This window comes from Rosa chinensis, chromosome 2 (assembly GCF_002994745.2).
Source record: "Rosa chinensis cultivar Old Blush chromosome 2, RchiOBHm-V2, whole genome shotgun sequence".
NCBI lineage: Eukaryota > Viridiplantae > Streptophyta > Magnoliopsida > Rosales > Rosaceae > Rosa > Rosa chinensis.
In genome coordinates, this window is record NC_037089.1 from 8,217,869 (window position 1) to 8,238,455 (window position 20,587).

At 36.5% G+C, this 20,587-nt stretch overlaps 1 protein-coding gene and 1 long non-coding RNA gene across 4 annotated transcripts; both read right to left on the reverse strand.

Annotated features, from left to right (window-relative positions):
* Positions 1-7,386: 7,386 nt before the first annotated feature.
* LOC112188978 (trimethyltridecatetraene synthase) lies at positions 7,387-9,291 on the reverse strand. The gene is made up of 2 exons (XM_024328228.2): positions 8,341-9,291; positions 7,387-8,150 (listed from the first exon to the last, which is right to left on the reverse strand). The coding sequence occupies exons 1-2, from the start codon at positions 9,253-9,255 to the stop codon at positions 7,527-7,529; spliced, it is 1,539 nt and encodes a 512-aa protein (XP_024183996.1). The 5' UTR covers positions 9,256-9,291; the 3' UTR covers positions 7,387-7,526.
* Positions 9,292-15,699: 6,408 nt separating this feature from the next.
* LOC121051957 lies at positions 15,700-18,514 on the reverse strand. Of its 3 annotated transcripts, none has more exons than XR_005807605.1 (8): positions 18,350-18,514; positions 17,902-18,067; positions 17,579-17,655; positions 17,171-17,251; positions 16,806-17,092; positions 16,623-16,731; positions 16,450-16,518; positions 15,700-16,061 (listed from the first exon to the last, which is right to left on the reverse strand). It is a non-coding gene; the product is annotated as an uncharacterized LOC121051957 (long non-coding RNA). The 3 variants fall into 3 exon arrangements; XR_005807604.1 differs by having other exon boundaries at positions 17,437-17,655; XR_005807603.1 differs by having other exon boundaries at positions 17,171-17,312; positions 17,437-17,655.
* Positions 18,515-20,587: the final 2,073 nt, after the last annotated feature.

Below are 20,587 nucleotides of genomic sequence, written 5' to 3' on the forward strand. Positions count from 1 at the left end.
GAGTATTATGTGGCAGAATATCACCTTCGAATCTGCTAGGAACCCTTGTCAAACATGGAGAGGAAAATCAATCCTAGTTGAGAAAGGAAAGTGAATTAAAGGCTATATTTTCTGAAGATATTCTTGGCAGATTTTAAGACGAATTTTATTGGATTTTTTCTGCGTTATACTTATCAAGAGATGGTTAGAAAGACTTAAGGAAGGTTCAGAAGATTGTGTGGTAGCTAAGCAAGTGGAATTAGAGAAGAATTAGGAGAACTCAACCCGGTTTTGAGGAGAAAAGCTAGGGGTTTGTAAACCATAAAAATAGGAGGCTTCTTTGCTTCATGGGCAGACTATATCATACAGATTTCACGCCTAAAAACACCCCTAGCTCTCTATTTTTTGAAGCTCCATACAAGCATAAGGAAAAGAAGCTGCCAAAGTTGCCATCTGCCACCACCGTGAACATCCATCTTCAAGCAACATCCACCGTGCCTCTTCACTCCCTTTTCTGTGACTTTGTCTTCTTATTTTCAATATGTTACTGTGTGTTTACCTTAGAACAATGAGTAGCTAAATACTTTTGTATTAGGGGCTAGTTTGAAGCCCTAAACTATGGTTCAAGTTTCATAATAAATTTCTATGTTTTAGTTACTTTGTCGATGAGATTGTTTTTTTGGTTCTAGACTAGATGAATCTTTTATATGTATGTTTTATGTGGTTGCAAACATATAGGATATGCATGTAATTGGTGCTAGGTTAAATAGCAATTCACCTAATAGTTTTGTGATTATAACCGAAGTAGTAAAGCCTCTCGCCAAGGTGTGTACCAAAGATGAGGAATGCAACTAGACACGCTTGTTGTACTAGTTTGTACACTTAGATTGACATCCTTCCATATGTGCTTAATGCTTTAGAACTTGCTAAATGTAGGAGCCGCTTGTGATCTCTATGTTGCATGTTTTCAAAAGGTTCTAATAATGGCGCTTGTTCTTGTTAGAACATTATAGGGAAGTAATATAAGGTACCTAGCTTGCTTCTAGCTTTGTAACTTGGTCAATCTCATTCTCATGACTTAGTAATAAACATAGGAAGAAAAATTGGAACTTGGATTGTGTTTAGAGGTGGATAATGAACTCCTAACTGCTCATCATCTTATTCACAAACTTTACTTTAGATTCATCTTTTGTTCTTACTTTATTTTCGATAGAATAAATCAACAATTCCCCCAATTGTGTTTTTCTATTTGTTTCATACTGTAGTTTAATATTCTAGTTTTCTTTGTTTTGTAGGAAAAAGAATTCACGTTCTTCCTTTCGGGAAGGAAGGATTAGGAAAATCCTATTGATTGCAGCTTTCTCCAGACCTCCGGGAAAAGCATGAAAAAAAAAAGGCTCGAATGGTACGATCCCTCCGTCACCCCAGAATGAAAGGGGCGATCTCGTAGTTCTTGGTCTGTGAAGATACATTGTTAGGTGCTCCATTTTATTTTCCCATTGAGGCCGAACCTAAACCTGTGCTCGAGAGATAGCTGTCCAAAAATAGTGGTATTTGCTAGCAACAACATAATGGAGGCAGTCAATCAATATAGATTGATCCGAAATCTGATTCAAATCCAATGTAGCACCTAAGGGTACATAAGAAATGTATTGAATCGATTCTTTTTAATGAATAGATCCGATTGCAACTTCAAATATGGAATTCAAAGGGATCAAATAGAAAATGATACTCTGAATCATAGAACTATAATGAAATATACGATCAACCAACATTTATCAAATTTGAAAAAGAGTCAGAAGAAATGGTTCGATCCTCTTATTTTTATTTCTCGAACCGAGAGATCCATGAATCGGGATCCTAATGCATATAGATACAAATGGTCCAATGGGAGCAAGAAGTTACAGGAACATTTGGAACATTTCATTTCTGAGCAGAAGAGCCATTTTCATTTTCAAGTAGTCGATCGATTACGTATTAATCAATATTCGATTGATTGGTCTGAGGTTATCGACAAAAAAGATTTGTCTAAGTCACTTCCGAACGATCCCTTACTTTATTGCGTGCTATTTTTAGCAGAGCAATTGGGTCGGGTAAAGTCCTCATATAGTACCCGAACTATCACGAAATACACTTTTTGGTACCTACAAATTTTCAGGGAGTCCAGTGGTACATGTACTATCCCTCCATTAGCCCTTATAGTACCTCCGTCCAGTATTCCGTTAAAAATGCATATGTGGCTGTCATGTGAGTAAAATAATAAGGGTAAAATAGTCTATTCATTCATAATTAAAATTATAAAATTTAATATATTGAATATCTGTAATAAAAAATATTTTGACATATAAAAAAAGATAAATAATACCCAATTTATTCTTCACTACTATCGAGACACTTGGGTCAATTAATTTAAGTACTTTTATTTTTATTTAATTTTTTTTATTTTATGAAAATTTAATATATACTAATTTGGAGATAACTTTTGTCTGAACAATTAATAGGATTAATCAATAGAGATGGTAGGTAAATCTAGATATTCAATAAATTCAATTCTAGGTCTTTTTTTTTTTATCAGATAAACAATTCAAATGCTACAACTAGTCTTTTGTAAGTCGAACTCACAACCTCCCACTTACGAAGGGGAGACTATATCACTAGGTCTTTCTTTTAACCTAGTCTAATTTATTTTAATTTAGTTTAATAAAAAATTTGTAAATGAAATATGAAAAATAGGTGTTTTACGATTTTACCAACACTTTAACGGAATAATTGACGGAAGTACTAAAATGGCTAACGGAGGGATAATACAGGTACCACTAGACTCTCTAAAAGTTTGTAGGTACCAAAAAGTGCATTTTGTGATAGTTCAGGTACCATATAAAGATTTTACCCTAATTGGGTATGACATATTGAGATGTATCCTTTTTTTTTTTTTTTGGAGAATTTATTGAGATGTATCCTTGATTCCAAAATCTTGGTAGCCATACATTTCGATCCGATACTTCTATATGCAAGTGATCGACACCCTGAAATTTCACGAGAGTGAAATGTCGATTGCATGCTTTATTGCTTTGCTTTTGTTCCTTTGTGCATGTTCTTGCTTTGGATCTGGGAATATATATATGTGTATGTGTGTGTGTGTGTGTGTCGGATAATTTATTATGACGGCTTTAGCATTCTCTTTACTTCCTAATTCTGATGGAGTAAATCCTGGTGTATGTACCTAACTATACTGTATATGAATGAATTTTAACAGTAACACACTATTATCTCAGATAAATCATTTTTGATCAACTTTATTGAGGGAATCTACTCATCTAGGTTGGGTTAGCACAACTAATTATTCATATGATAGCAGTACAAGATTCCAGGCCCTCTAATTTTCTCAACCCCTGGCCCAGTGGTTTTGAGTACAATTTGCCTCAACATTTTGATTCATATACGATGCAAATTTTTGAGGTTGGCCCCTCTAATTGTACTTTGCTTTAAGACTTTAACAAATGAAAAAAAAAAGGCGTAGCGGATGCTCTCAACCTGGGTTTAGGTCTGGAGCGCAGCGTTGCTGGGCTACCGGCGCAAAAGTGAATGGGTATGGACTATGGAGCTGCTGTTATTGGGCCCAAGGCTCTGTTTTTGGGCCGCTATGTTAATGCAGGCTATATCTATTCTTTGACTTGCTACGCCTCTCATTTTTTAAAATTTTCTCTCAGTTGAGTCCGGGGAAGCCTCTTCTATGTAAGGTGTTTCTTTAGCAACATGAATAATTGGGAGAGGGTCTTAACTGTGCTCAGAGTCTCCCCTAGTAGGTTGCATTATGTTAGATTGATTTAGAATTTTTCTTTTAACGTTTTATTTCATGGCTCATTTTTGTAGAAATCCGAAACTCCGAATGTGTCATTTTTTAATGTTTCCCTCAATTATTATTAATGAATTGACATGCAGCCTAGTGCACTAGGATTGACACTAAATTTCCCTCAATGAATTTCACAAATGGTCACTGAACTATGACTCATTCGACACTTTGGTCACTGAAGTTTCAAATATATCACTTTGGTCACTTAACTATTACATTGTCAATCACTTAAGTCACCCAAAGAGTATTTTTTATAATTTTTTTTAATGAAAAAATTAACAAAGTGACTTAAGTGATTGACAATGTAATAGTTGAGTGACCAAAGTGATATATTTGAAACTTCAGTGACCAAAGTGTCGAATGAGTCATAGTTGAGTGACCATTTGTGAAATTTTCCCTTACTATTAATGGGTCGTTTGATTATAACAAAGAAGGAATTAAAAAGAATAAGATTTCAAGTCCTCTAAGTTTTTTTTTCTTAGAGTAATAGTCAACCACTTTATTGATAATAATAAGAAATATTACAACTTATAGATATAGAAACTACATCGAAATATGAAATAACAACAACAAAATTAGATGCAACAAAGCATCGGAAATAAAACCTAATAAGAAGATTAAGTGATGCACTTAAGCATTTGATGAAGCACTGGACAAAATCCGGGCTATGTAAAACAGTACCAATAGTATGGTCGACCATACTTCCACGCAAAAATATACGTCGAATATAAGGTAACCTTCTATCAAGGTAACCGGCGGTAGTGTGACCGACCTTGCCTACTCCACTCATAATAATACGTCGAATAGAGAGCAATCTTTTACCTAAGTAGCCGAAAAACCCATTCCAAAATGCCAAAAAATATTGAACCCATAAATAATATCCTGGATCCTAGATGCGAACCCTAACAACATTGGGCTCATACACCAATTGCAAATCCCCAAGAAGGAAGACCCAACCAAAAACCCTACTTGAGCAATCCAACAAAGAAGAGGCCCATGCCCACATAATTCTCCTTTGGGCACCCAAGATCTCTCTAGGCACCCTGACCATCCCTAACGTCGATCCCGTCTATTGCTCCGCCTCCCTTGGCCGGAGAAAGATCATCTTGGTCCCACCAAGACGACGCCACCTGCCGCCCCCAATGTCACCGACCGAAACGCAGAGCCCGCTCAGACCCCTAACCCTGCTTCGCTCATCTTCTGTTGCTTGATCACCACCCCGATCTAGGATGCAGTGAAGACAGGCGACAACAGCCGCTCCAGCGCACCGGGGAATTGGGTTGAAATATAGCTCACTCATCCACCCCGCCACCAAACCAAAACTGCACGACGCCGATTTCAGACTCGCTCGGATTGGCTGAAGATGCCGGACTCTAGGTCAACCCGATCCGGTAAAGCAGCGTAGCCTTTGCGTGTCCCCACTGAACAGAGGTAGGGTCAGAGTGGATTGGAGAAGTTGAAGTTACCACAGACCAAGATGCAAACCCTGACCTAATAAAGGGCACGACAAACGTCGTACTTGAAATAGAAGACACCGAAGACGATACCGAAATAGTTCTCCATTGAGAGTGGAGAAAGATACAGAGAGGCCGAGGACAGCGCTCTCCCAACCCTAGCAGAGCAAGCCGTCTAGGTATTTTCATTTGTCTGTATTGTATTCCAAATTTGCTCACTTGACCTCCAAATCCTCTAAGTTTATTCAACCCTATTGCACCGCTAATATGGAATACAATATATGATACATAACATCAAATATGAAGTAAACAATGAAAATTACATTGGTAATTGAATTTTAGTCTCTGAATAACCACGGCTATGAGATGAATCATTTAAGCACATGTAAGAAATCAATACAGACACACATAAATATCGACTTTCATCGATATAATAAACATGTTTAACTAATATTCGCAAATCATAAGAAAGCTTGAGAAATTTTCCATCTATTCACATATTGTAATACAAGGAAATAATAGAGGGACTCGGCTTCTCTACTATAACAAGCAGTGCTAGGATCTGCTTGGACTTCACTACCAAGCTGACACGTCATCTAAAATCAATCCAAGGGCCAGAAGTGAAAGTCTCCAAAACACAAACCACATACCACACACAGCATATCACTCTCTCTCCCTCCACGCCTTCTGCAACTTCGTCTCCGATACCGACTTGATCCGAACGAAAACCAGTAGATCCCAGCGAAGCCGCCACCCTATCCTGCGAGCCCAACTTGAACTAATCTCGGGGCCGTCTGCGATCCGTCCGAGCATAGGATGACTCCGATCTTGCTTGCCTGCTCTCCAACCACCATTGAAAGTCCTCACTGAGAATGAAAGGTCGTATCTTTAATGCTCAAAATAGCTTTAATTTTTGAGATGCTCTGTACCGCTGGCTGCAGTTGACCATTTACTTCTTAGGGAGAGATTGATTTCGAGTGTTAGATTCCCTTCAATCATAATTGTTGTTCACCCATAAAAAAGAATTCCTGCATAGATTTTATCATTTGGATTTTGGAGGAGTACTTTGTGCTTGTGGTGATTTGTCATTTATGGCTCGCGGTTTCGATTTGATTTGCTTGATGTTTATGTGGAGCTTGTGGAGTGCTGCTTGTAATGGTGCAACAAACATACTGAAACCTGGTGAAAGTCTAGATTCTAGATGTTTCATGTATTGGATCTTTAAGCTGAGACTTCAATTTTCTGTTGTTCTTAACTTTTCAATGCTATTATATTCTGGTCGGAGACGGAATTGATCGGAGACGAAGTTGCATAAGGCGTGGAGGGAAGGAGGGAGAGAGAGTGATATGCTGTGTGTAGTATATGGTTTGTGTTTTGGAGACTTTCACTTCTGGCCCTTGGATTGATTTTAGATAACGTGTCAGCTTGGTAGTGAAGTCCAAGCAGATCCTAGCACTGCTTGTTATAGCAGAGAAGCCGAGTCCATAATAGAGACCCCAATGAATGACATTTTTTTGAATAGTCCCATGAATGACATTAATTCTCTATGGTTCAGTATAGTTTTAATATGTAATTACTGATCAACAGACCATTAGAATTAGAACACGTGTCGCCATCCTGTTTTTGGTATAAACTTGGTGATTGCTGACTTTTTTTGATAACTTGACTCTCAACAAATACAGTTAGTAATGGGATAATTTCACTAGTTTTAGTATATTTTATACCAGTAATTAAGTTAGGTTGATCGAGCACTTTGTTGGGGAATCTGGTTCCCACTCAATCAATAGAAATATAGATTGAGCTATACAGTGAGATTTCTAACTGTAGAAGAAAGTTTTGAATAATTGCGCTGGAAGAAAGAGAGAATTTTATAAGTAGGTCGAGAACTTTTTCCGATTATTACGCAAAATGGAAAGAACTTTATCATGATGGATTTGGCGGTGGATTTCCTGGCAAATCAACCCTCAAATTGGGTACTTTAGTTTTTTTTGTTTTTGAAATAAATGGGGTACTTTAGTTTGACAAAAGATAATATTAAGAATAAGGGCTTGAATGCTTGATTAGCTAGAACAAACAGAGTTATATTATTAATGTTTCTGATCTTAGATTAGATTGGGGTGTAGAATATCAGACACTGTGGAATGATTTATTACATTAGGGGTTTATTACAATATTACATTTACCCACTCCATACAGGAAAGCAAGAAAAAAAAAATTGTAAGCAAGCTACATTGTTATAATTAATAAAGATAGATTGGGAGTCTAGGCTCCACGACTGCAACAAGTGGAAACTTCCTTGGTGTTGCCAATCCATAAACTTCATCCATGCTCAAATCTTCTGGTTTCATATTCTCAGGCAATTTCCAGTTGAATCCATGTAGCATGTTAGCTATGCTAGACCGAATCAATTTCAGTCCAAGGCTATAACCAGGGCACATCCTCCTTCCTGAACCAAATGGCAGCAGCTCAAAATTATGTCCCTTCACATCAATTGAATTCCCCAGAAACCTCTCTGGTTTAAACTCCTCTGGTGCTTCCCACACTGATGAGTTTCTCCCAATGCTCCATGTGTTTATGAACACTCTCGTCCCCTTACGAATATCATAACCTTCCACATTGCAATCTTCAAGAGCCAGATGTGGTGCGAGCATTACAGCAACAGGGTGTTTCCTCATTGTCTCTTTCATGATTGCATCTATGTAAGGAAGTTGTGCTATGTCTTTCTCTTCCACCCATCTCTCTCTCCCAATCACTCTATCAAGCTCTTCAGTCGCTTTTTCAATGAGGTGTGGTTGTTTCATCAGTTCGGACATTGCCCACTCCACAGTGGTTGCTGAGGTATCTGTGCCTCCCGCTATTAAATCCTGATTTCAAATAAACAATGTGTCAAGATATATGTCGGTTTCTAATTTGTTTTAGAAATAAATAAGGTTCATAATAAACTTAATTATATTTGAATAAATAAATGTCACATCATACAATTATACAAAATTAATTGATCATTGAAGATGTAACTAATTGAATGTATTTGTATATACACAAACACATACGTACCTGGGTGAATCCTTTGACACTGTCATAGTTTAGCTTAACTTCAATGTTAGGATCATCAGCGAGCTTCAATAGTACATCTACCATGTCCTTTGGCACAAACTCCTTTACACCTTCCTTGTTTGACCTGTGTTCACCGAAAACATGGTCATGAAATCTGTCGAACTTTTTCTTTAAAGCCTTCATACGCTTAACATAACCTTGCATGTCCAAAAGCTCGAGCCAGGGTATCCAATCTCCTATGTTCAACACCCCATTAAGCAAGAACAACTCGTCCAGCATGTGCTGGAACTCGTCGAGTGTCACAATCGAAGTCTCAGATTCAGACACGCTGAAGTACTTCTTCCCCAACACAGTCCTACTTATAATGCTGAGAGTGAGGCGCGAGAGGTGCTCCTTGAGGGTGACTGGCTTGCCTGACAAGGCACATAGCCGCCAGAGGAAAGCGCGATTTTCCTCCACACGAATGTACTCGAAAGAGTCTAGTCTCTTCGAGTTGAATAGCTCGGAGAGGTAGAATTTGCGGCCTTGGCGCCAATATGGGCCGTGAGGTGCCCAAGTGATGTTGAGGTAGTTGTAAGTGGTGTACTTGCCAGCTGCAGTTTGGGGTCTGGAGGCAAATACATGATCATGTGTCCTTAAAATTTGCTTTGCTATTTCTGGAGATGAAGCAACAACAACTGGGTAGGAGCCAAACTTAAGCTGCATTATTGGTCCATAAGTTAGGGATAATTTATGAAGTGATTGATGAGGGAGAGGACCAATGAGGTTGAGGTTGCCAATGATCGGCCAGGGTTTTGGACCGGGTGGAAATTTCAGATTCAGTTTGTGGCTTTTGGGGATGAAAACTTTTGAGAGGAGGGTCAGAGTAGCTAAGATCACTGCTAGGATTGAAATAGCCCAAGAAAGAGACTCCATTTTTGGGCACTGTGATTATAGTTGGGAAGAGTATAAGATAGTTGGTGGGTACTTATATAGTTGTAGGCTTGAATTAAGGTGGGAAGAAAAAGTACTTATACCACTTGAACCTAATTTTATTCCTAGTTATATGTTATTTGTTTAGTGATATATACGTGAGTCACTTGGATACTTGCAGTAAACTAGTGATGGGAAGAAAAAGTCTGCTGAGCTTTTGCAGACTTTGCATGTGTGATAATTTGTTATATACTTCAATATATCGATCTTTTATGTTCTTTTCTTTACATGTTTAGTTTTTGGAGTAGACTGGATCAACTACGATAAGTTAATCCTCCCCATTTGGATCGCAGTTGAATGGCAAAGTTAGGAATCTGTTCATATAAAGAAAATCTTTAAAAGTATTTTTATTTTATTTTTTATTATCGATCTGAAATACAAGTTCGATAACATTGCACGATCGACAAACTAATCACTTTATAAATATACTAAAAATTTGGTGGATATTAAAAATCCAGATTCCATTGTAATTTTTTGTTTTTGAATTATTGGAGACCTATCAGACAGCCTAACTGTATCACAGTACTCTAATTGACCTAGCTGTCACCAACCAATAACCTAAAGTCTCCTTAATTCGACTCTTTTGAGGCTGAAATGGCGATTTATTTGCTTCATTTTCATGCTTCAAGCAATGTACTACTGCATATATGGCATATATTTTATCCTCTTTAGTCTTCACTAAACAAATGAAGTTGCTACGTTAGTGGCAGAACATGCAGAAGCCAGGAAAGTTCAAAGTTGTAAATAATAGGAAGGTTTCGTCATATATATAGGTCCAAGAGCTTGAAAATTCAAACTTAGAACAAGTAAACAAGAAAATAAATAATACCCTGATGCCCTAGAATTAAGGACGAAGAAATCGCAGTGTGAGTTTCCTATTTGTTGAGTTCTTACTTAACTTCCCCTTACCTAAATAGGTCATTTTCAGTTATTTCCATATCAATAAACATATAATGAATGCATAAATTTCACTCACTGGAGGAACAAGAACACTCATCAAGAACAAAATATATATAGAGACGGGAAATTCTATAGTATGTTAATGTATTAAATGCATACAATTATCTTAAAGACGCCCTTTAAAAAAAAAAAAGGGAAAATGTCATTTTACCCAAATTTGAACTACACTAACCCCACTTACCCAAACATCTTACTTATCCAACAAATTACATATTTTTTGCCTTAATACCCAATAAAGTTTTTTTTTTTTTTTTTTTTTTTGAGACAATTTTGCCCTCCCTCTCTTTGTCACTTAGAGAGAGAAGTCATTGGAGACTTCACCGGACTTCGGCCAACGACCGTGGGACTCCGGTCACCGATTGCCTGAATCAAGGCACCAGTCACCGGAAACCTCGCCGGATATCTCTAAAGAGGTCGTCGGAGATCTCATAGGTCACCGGAGAATATTAAAACTCAATAGAAAGTTTGTTGCCCCCAATAAAATGTTTATGTCCCCCAATAGAAAATTTATTTCACCCCAATAAAAAGTTTATTGCCCCCAAATAAATTATTTATTGCCCCCAAATAAATTATTTATTGCCCCAACAAAATAATTACATCAGCAAAATATTAGTACAGTCAGTCACGAATCTACAAAATCTACCAAACATAAGCTATTCTAGTACATAACTGGAATTAAAACATCATTTCTACATATTTTCTCATACTTTTCAATAAAATCAACCACAGAGGAAGTAAAATGCTAGAGCTGGGTTGTAGTCAGATACCAACACATATACAACAATATATTAGTATGATGCCAACTTACCAAAAAGTTTCATCAAAATAAACAATAACCTTTATTGTATCTAATGTGTTATCTCCTCACTCAACTCTGTAAAAGCCTGATTGCATTGCCACTGACACCTCCATCCCGGAAAACAGACCTGCTACGGCCCGTAAGACCGTAATCTTCAATTCCCAGGAAAAATCCATCCATGGCCGGCGCCTCCACGAGCTTAATCGACGGATTCTCCACCGAAACGGCGCCGTCCTGCGAGCAGAGGCGGAGCCACGTTGGGGCACAGTGGGTCCCGTTCCCCAGTCAGATATTCTTTATATATGTTTCTGGTGTCATAGTTACATGAACAGCTTTTGTGATGCAGTGGTGGAGGTATTCAAGAACTTAAGCCTTGTTCCCAGGTTTGAGTGTTGGTACCAGCCACAATATGTCAACTTTTTTTTTATTTCTTCCTTTTTATAACATTAGTGCCATTCTAGCTTCTCAACACAAAAACAGGATTTCATGTAGTTGAATGTTTGATTAAGAAAATATGTAATTTAAAAAAAAAAAATTATTGATCTTTCTTATTTTTTATGTTTATTAAAATTTTAATATATTCTAATTTTTTTATTTTTTTTTTAACTTTCGAGTGCCCCGGTGTCAACCTTTTTTTTATTTCTTCCTTTTTATAACATTAGTGCCATAGAGCTTCTCAACACAAAAACAGGATGTCATGTAGTTGAATGTTTGATTAAGAAAATATGTAATTTAAAAAAAATATATTGATCTTTCTAATTTTTTTATGTTTATTAAAATTTTAATATATTCTAAGTTTAATTATTATTTTTTTTTTTAACTTTCGAGTGCCCCAGTAGAGATCAATTTCTGGCTCCGCCACTGCTTGCGAGCCCAACATCTTTATCCAAGGCCGAGGACTGCGAGCCCCCAAACCTGAATCTGTTTCCCAATCTCAGGTAATTCCTCAAGTTTTTATTCAATTTGATGCGTACACACCGTTTTGGTGGCAAAATCGAAACGTTTAATCTGGAGCTACAGCCGGAACTCGTGCCTATCACCGCTCGTCATCCTCCTATCAGCGTTCTTTAGAGCCGTCGTCGATGATGATTCCCGATCGGCCTATAACGTCATCCAAAAGTGTCACCGGCTACGAGCTCAACCAGAGCAACAACAATTGGTCGCAGCTTCTCTCTAAGGCTCCTCGAGGTTGACGCGATCGGGGAGAGAGAGAGAGAGAGAGAGAGAGAGAGAGAGAGAGAGAGAGAGAGAGAGAGAGAGAGAGAGATGATAGAGTTTCTAGCCTATTAATTAGGCTGGGTAAAATTATCATTTGATCTTTAAATTGGGTAAATGAGGATAAAAAAGTCAAGTTAGACAGTTCTATATTATAGAGACCTAGTAGAAACCTAGGGTTTCTGAGTATAGCAGCGGCGGCAGACTCTGTCGTCTCTTCTCAAAATTGGGCGAGGAAAAGCCTTCGTCATCGAGGACATGTTCTCTGGCTTGGATTGCCAATCTCAAGCGCAGAGGCAATTTGAGGGTTGGAGCCGTCGAGAAGCAGGCGAGGCGGTATTTGAAGGATCAGTGCCGGTCTTTTTTCGTCGGCTGTAAAGGGTGTTGTCGGAGCAATTTGGTGATGCAGGTTGATCTGGTGGTGGCACTGTTGATCTGTGGCTATTTCATTTGGCAACTGATAGGGTGGATAGGCAGGTTGCCGGAAACCATGCCGGTGGTGGAGATGCAAGGGAGTCCTCCTACTAGTCAAGATCTGACTTAGGCTTGGGTCTATGGGTTTGGGCTCAGGTCGGGGCGAGTTGGGCCTGTTTTTGGGCTCTAATGTTTTATTAGGGTATTGAGCATGTGTGAGGTTGGGTTAACTTCTCTGAGTCTTCTATGACGTTTCTAGTGTCTTGCTTGTATCACAATTGCGTGTTTGGCAAGTAGGGGTTAGTTGAATTATTTCTTTTCCAAAGGAGGCGAGGTTTTTTTATTCTTGTATAGGCTCGCTTAAATGTGAGCATCCTAGAGATTTTAATGATCTGCTCTAGCTTCGATTGTTTAGTTCGGATTTTTTTGCCGAGTTTTGCTTATGTAAGTTATGATAGACTCTAGCGTTTTGGCTGTTGATCTAATGAATTCAACTTCTATTTCAAAAAAAAAAAAAATACAATAGAAACAAAAAAGACAACTTGAAAATACTTAGATGAAACGTTTTTCTAGAAAACGGGGATTAATAGGCACGTTTCAATCCTTACTGGGCAGAAACCAAAAATTCAAACAGAACACATGATTTTTGGTTACGCAGTGAAAACCTCAAATATGAGATTAAAAACGCTGCGGGGCTCTTACTCTTGAGAACCCAAAATAAAGACAATCTATTTATGATGAAGGATATGTTCTTTACAAAGTCAAGTAGCACTAACTCGGCTACAATCACTAGAAATTACTAATGAGAAGTTTGTCTTCAATCTTGAACTGCTCCTTCTTCACTTGAATGATCTCCAACTATCGCTCTTCTTGCTTCACAGCCTCTCTACTGATCTCAAAAGAATCAATGCACATGAGCAAATGAACAAGAACACTTAAACATGGAACAAGTGTCTTGGACTTCTATGAAACTCGATCTTAAGCAAGCAATACTCTCCAATAATTCTTGCGTCTCTCTTACCTCCAAAAGAACGCACACTTTCATAATATATTGAGGAGATGACAGATCCTTAATCATGACTCAACCCTAATATGACTCCGAATAGGAAAGAACTTTCAATAAGAGATATCAAATAAATCCCAAAACGATCAGGACTTTAATACCACAATTTTAACAATTGGAAATATCTTTGAAACGCAATAACTTAAAGCCCAAAAGATACTTCCCCAAAATTAACCTTCCTAAATTATAGGACTGACTCGGACAAACTAGAACTAACTCGAATGACTTCTTTAGAGCATTGTATAGAGATGCCAACACACACACACAAGAAACTTGTACCTACACAACTTCAGATCGATTGAAAAAAATTTGAAAGATCCCACCATGTCTATTCCCTTTATGCCAGTACAAAAGAAACAAAAAAAAGACAACTTCAGATAGAAAAAAAATTGACAGATCCCACCATGTCTATTCAAATATCAATCTAACATCATGTGTTTTAATAAAACGGCGTGCTCTTATTCTTTGTATGTAAGAGAGAGCTTTTTAAAGTGACTGAAATCGCCTACATGCATGCACTTGCTCAATGAAAAGTAATCTCTATAACGAATTCGATCTGTAAACAATTTAGGGGATAGCACTCCGATCAATAATTGGTTTATCTTTTCTTCAATGGAAAATATATTGCTTCATTGTGCAGGCAATAATTCACCTTCTTTATAGCCTATCAGTGACGTTGCCTTCCATATTCATCACTTTACGTCCCATTTCTAAAGGCTGCCTCACATCTTTGGACGTGCCAATACAACTCAAAAGCTTACCGTTTTAATCTGTAGTATGCATGTGTCCCAACATGAGAATCTGCTCGATCAGATGTGAAGAACGTGAAGAAAATGTTGATTATTTCATGACTTGGAAATGGTGATTTATTCAAAGTGTTTAGTACTTCTTTTGTTTTACAAGCTGTCACGTCGAATTCAAGAGTTTTTTTTTTTTTGCCAAACAATTCAAGAGTCATTAATTACTTTTAAAAAGAATGTGATCAGTGTTCTTCTGGTTATAATTTTCCTTAGCCTTTTGATAAATGAACTGTAAGAAAATAAGAATTGGTCTATGGTCACAGATGGAGATATATATATATATATATATATATATATATATATTGTTCTTTGAGTGGTTTCTGGCATTTCGTATGCGGAATATGATATGCTACTGCTTCTTAAGCTTCAAAACAGGGTGTTCCTCCTTCTTCTTCTTTTTATTTATTTAAGAAAAGATGTCAATATTATTGAAAATGAATGAGAAGTATAATAAAATTGAAGAGTCATCTGGACGGCTTCTATAACAAGGAATAATAACCAAAGCATGTTAAAGGGAAGAACGTACGAGCCCAATTAACTTCTGAGCACGCGACACTAATCAACATATTGTTGTATAAGCTGTGTACTTACTACGTACCAGCCAGAGTTTGGGGTCTAGTGGCAAAGGTGTATGGTAATAACTTGTCAGTTTGAAAATGAAATCAAACAATTTATAATGCAAATTAATAAAATATCAAGAGAAATTAAAGACGAGTATTAAAAAATCAAAAGATATGTTTCTGTTGTAAACAGTATATATTCATCGACAAATAGGGAATATATAACTACATATAATAACAACAGTATGAAATGATTCCGAGCATGTCGTACATTATCGGAATATAAAAACTCGTTAGAAGTTTATTTTTAATCCCAAACAAATTAAGAAGTCCATACTACCAATTCAAGATCGAACAAGTGGAAGGCCTACCTGTTAGCATTATAATATCACACTCCTTTTATTTCTGTTAATTAGGCTTCTAGTTAGTTGATTAATTAGAGCAGTTAGTTGATTAATTAGTTGCTCTAATTAACACTTAATTAGGTGCTTTTCTGCATGAGCTTAATTAGTGACCTACAGCTGTAATACACGTGGCATATCTTCATTATCTTCATGCTGCTCTCTCTCTAGTATAAACTAGAAAAGGAACCCGCGCGATGCCGCGGGGTTTTATTGTCAATTGATCTAATTGTAGTAATACATTCTAGATAGGTTGTTAATGATGAAAAATTATTGTAACGAAAATATTTATCTACGTTGTGAGCTGCGGTTAGTAACGTGCTCATGTAGATAAATAACATTTTAATTCACTCACTCTTAATAACAATAGGAATTGTTTGAAATGAATCATTAATCTTATACAATTCAATTAACAAACCCTGCACGCTTTCTTGACATTACAACAGATCTAATATAAATTGAGAGACACATCTCTAGCATGGTCTATACCTCTAATCTGCTCTTGATGGGTCTCCCACCGCCCATTCCAAAACCGCACTATAGATTAAGATTGCAGAGTGTAACGTGTTAGTAACTGATCTAGATTACACGAAATTTAAGGAAATGCTAAGCATGTGGTGATAGAAGTTGCTGCAAAGTGTAAAGCGGGGCGGTAACTATGACAATGGGAATTTCATTTATTAGTTTGACATAACCTTGATCATTGAATTGCTTTTTAAAGCATACAACGTGCAGGGTTATTAAATATAGTAAGGATCACATGGTATTTTTGTTTTATAGGGAGCTAAAAACTTAAAAAAGTAGGTCTCAATCATACTCAGCGAAATTGAATTGGATATGAGCACCACAGGAAGTATAGCCAAAAAAAAAAAATTATCATATGCAAATTGAAGAAAGTATCCCAAGTAAAAGAAATGAGAAATACCTTGAGTTCATCAGCCTCACCCTCGAGCATGCTTCCATAACTACGGTGAATTTGGAAAGACTGATCAATCTGTACTAAAATTTCCACATGAGTTCAATGCATACCCATGCTCTGCAAAAAATCTATTCATATGGCAGCTATTTATCTGTGAATTTTGAAGGAAAAAAGGATACCTGATGCAGAGTCAACAAATTGGCCATCGATTAGATCTTAGTGTATTCAAACAACAAAAAAACTCATTCCTTTAAGCACAAACGCACTGACATACTATCGTCTTGCTCCCTGCAAAATCACAATTCAAAGCATTGATACTAATCCCGTTGCAACTGAAAATTAAAACACTTGCATCCAATTACCGTTTGGATACAGTCAGTTTCCTTTTTTAGCTTTCCAACAGCTGCATCCTTGAATTCAAACTTGATTTGGCAAACCAATGTTAGTATCAACTCTTTCTGATCAACTATGGCTCTTGGCCCAGACAACGTCCTAGGCATAAGGGAGATTGGAAAATTAGGATATCATCAAAGTAAACCACCAGAAAATTTCCATTCCTTTACAAAGTGGTTAGTGGCCAAGAAGGAGCGTTTGCTTAATGTTTCGATGTGTCACCTTTGGTTCAATGACCTTGTGTAAATAAGCAAGACTGCAAAAAGTATATCTTGTTTAATAAGAACAACATCTTGGTATAAAGGAGAAGTGAGATATCTATGGTGACGCGTACCTTCATGAAGTCAATGCTTCAAGTTTCCATTGTTGATATACATGCAGTATATCTGAGATAAATATTTTGCTCTCGACAGTCCTAGCAAGGATGCACAATTATATATCAAGAGTATGGGAAAACAAATGTACCCACTGAAACCCTGAAATATACATGCAGAACATCATTTTCAAATTTATAAGTTGGAGGGCAGAACATTCCAGGAAGCCATGAAATGAGTATCACTTAATCATCGTAATGAGTTGTGAGTTGTACTACATTCTCACCACTACTCGAACTGCTTTCTAATTGTTTCGACCAAAACTCGGTTACGCAAGGTGCATCTCTCTCAAGTTTGCACTGAAGTATCACATTATAATTGGTCTTTGACAACTATCATTGCAAGCCCATGAGTCTGAGACACGGTACCTTTTGAAGAACAGCTTTTCCCATTTGGATTGGATCAGAGTATAGATGTGAACTCCATTGTTATTTGGGCAAAGTGGCTGCACTACAAAAGAACATTAAATTACAAAACTTTCAATATAGCAGATTCTATCCTTCAACAAAGTAATTTCAAATCTATCCTAAACCATCAGGTAATATATTTGCACCTACCAATACCTCCATATTCATTCAATGTAAGAACAATATCAAGATCTATCAATGATGAGAACCAAGAACACTGTTCACACTGAAGTAAATAACCCAATTAAATTACAAAAAAAAAAAAAAAAAATCAGAGTGCATACGTTTCTCAATTTTCTGACTTGGGATCGAATACTGGTGATCTCCTCATCAACATCAGCGTGGATTGGATTAATTCTCAATTGGATTTGATCTGGGTTAACCCTTTTGTGAGTCATCTTTCAAATTCAAGCCTGAAAGCCATCAAACATTCAAACGTTTCTTCACTACCTGAAGAAGGCAATCGCCATCATAATGATAAAGTTTAAATTTTTGAGCCATGAAAATTGCAGAACTTAATAGATATTGGAAACTGAAAACAAAAACAAAGGCAAGAAACCAAAAACCCAGATGACCAGTTACTTGATGATCAACCACATCTTAAACCCAAGAGCACAAAGCCACCAATGTTGTATGGTGTAATGATAATTCTTCCTTAATATCAAATTTCCACTTTAGTTTTGATTAAACCCAGTTACGAATTGAATTCAAACCATGAATTAGAAGGATTACCTTTCTTGGTAAGCAGTGGGTTCCAAATTGAGGCTTGGTTAACTTGTTGCTTATGATGAAGACATCGCTGGCTGCATAGGTTTTGGTGTCGAATGATGCCGGAGAAACTCGGATTAAGAGAAGAGGAAGTGATGGGGTTTAAGTCTTGGTGCAACTTAGCCCACGTGCCAGTGACCCCTTTCTTTCTCCATAATTCCTGAAATTCTTTTTTATGTGCATTTTTTAATTGTCAGAAAGATATATGGACACATTGTCAAATCAACACCAAAATTCATTAATTAGATTAGATTTCTCACCTTTTTGCTCTTTGCTCATTTAGATTTCCCACCTGGAAACTACTTTAACTAATCAACATGAATGCATGCGCAGCATCATGAAGAAAAAAAATGTGCAGCCTTATCAAAATATTTGGCCGAAGGGGATCCCTTCCTCTTTGATGGATCAACTCCTTACCAAATTTGTGTTTTGCATAATGTTAAGGAACCCATTAGAAATATCTCTCTACTTCTTTCTGGTACCTCGGTATGTGTAGTTAGACATATCAAGAGAAACTGGATGTAGTTCAGCATTTGTAATCTTTGTAAATATGTAGTTCATTATAGGCTTTTATTTACAGATTTTGTAGAACATCTTTGTAAACGATATTTTTAGTATATTTATTTGACATATCATTGTTATTATTTATTAAAATTTTTAGACCATCTTTCGACGTAACTCTTGATAGCGCAACATATAATTGTCCATGAGTGAAAACAGGTTCAGGTAGATATATGCCTACTTGATTTAGTGATTGGCCTTGACTTTTGTTAATCGTCATAGCATAACATGGTCGAATTGGGAATTGACGTCTTTTAAAAATGAATGGCCATTTATTTTCAGATGCAGTAAGAACAATTCTGGGTATGAAACATTTGTATCCTATACTATTTCCTGTTAATATTTTTGCTTCTATTAGTCTATCAAATAACTTTGTTATTATTAATCTTGTACCATTGCATAAGCCAGATGTTTGATTTAAGTTTCTTAGTAACATGATAGGCATTCCGATTTTTAAAGTTAATTTATGCGACGGTAATCCGTTGAACTCAAGTTTATTCAAAAATTCTGTAGGATATAAAACATTGATATTTTCATTACTTCCAGAATTTATCAAAATTGTGTCAGAACTTAAGTAAGTTGTTTTATCACCTGGTAATAAATTTATAGCATAATCATTTATATCTCGAACTGTGGTATTTCGAGGCGTAACAATTGCACGTTCTCTCAAATAATTAAAGTTATTGTAATTGATGTCAAAATTTGAATAAGTTGCAAGAAAAATTGATTCTATTGGATTGTTATAAGAGTTAATAAGCAAATCGTCTGGAATTTCGATCCAAGATGTATCTCTATCGTTTTCATCATCAATTGAATGTATACAACCTTCTCCAACTTGTAATAGCCAATTTGCAAAAATTGATATTTTCTTTTTATCCTCATCTGTTAAATCTTTTTTTGATAATCTCATATTTTCTGTGAGTTGAAATATTTTAAATGATGACCAAAGGTATGAACTGTTTAATGAAGCTTCAATTATCTGCTCTTTAGTTCCTCCTGCAACAACTGGTAGAATTTGTCTGAAGTCTCCACCCAATAAAAGAGGTTTACCACCAAATGGTTTGTCGATTTGCATATTGTTTGGATGTGATAGAATATCGCGAAGGGATTTATCAAGTGCTTCGAAACAATGTTTATTACACATTGGAGCTTCGTCCCAAATAATTAATTCTGTGCTGTCAAGTAATTTTGCAAGATGAGTGCCTTTTTTTATTGGACATATTGATAAATTATTTACTATGAGTGGTATTTTAAATCGAGAATGAGCAGTTCTACCTTTTGGAAGTAATAGATAAGCAATTCCAGATGAAGCAACAGCTAAAATAATTTTTCCTTCAGATCTTAGTTTGCTTATTATTGTATGCCACAAAAAAGTTTTGCCGGTTCCTCCATGGCCATGCACAAAAAACGCGTTTGATGTTTTTTCTTCGATGGCTTTAATAACTTCATTGTACACAATTTTTTGACATGTATTTAATTGGGCCACTAAATTTGCATGTTGATGTTTCAATTCAAGACAATCATAATCTAGTTCTTCTCTTAACAATTTGTTTTTTAGCTCCAGCATCTTATTTGCATCAGGCATTGGCAATTGATGATTTTTCAATGATGTGGATGACATGTTAAATATTTGCTCTAATT

What these genes read in the sequence shown, in the direction of transcription:
- LOC112188978 (XM_024328228.2), bottom strand. Translation starts at nt 9,255, where the DNA reads ATGGAGTCTCTTTCTTGGGCTATTTCAATCCTAGCAGTGATCTTAGCT. An exon ending in GTGTCAAAGGATTCACCCAG is followed by an intron (nt 8,151 to 8,340) that starts GTACGTATGTGT and finishes ATTTGAAATCAG; the next exon opens with GATTTAATAGCGGGAGGCAC.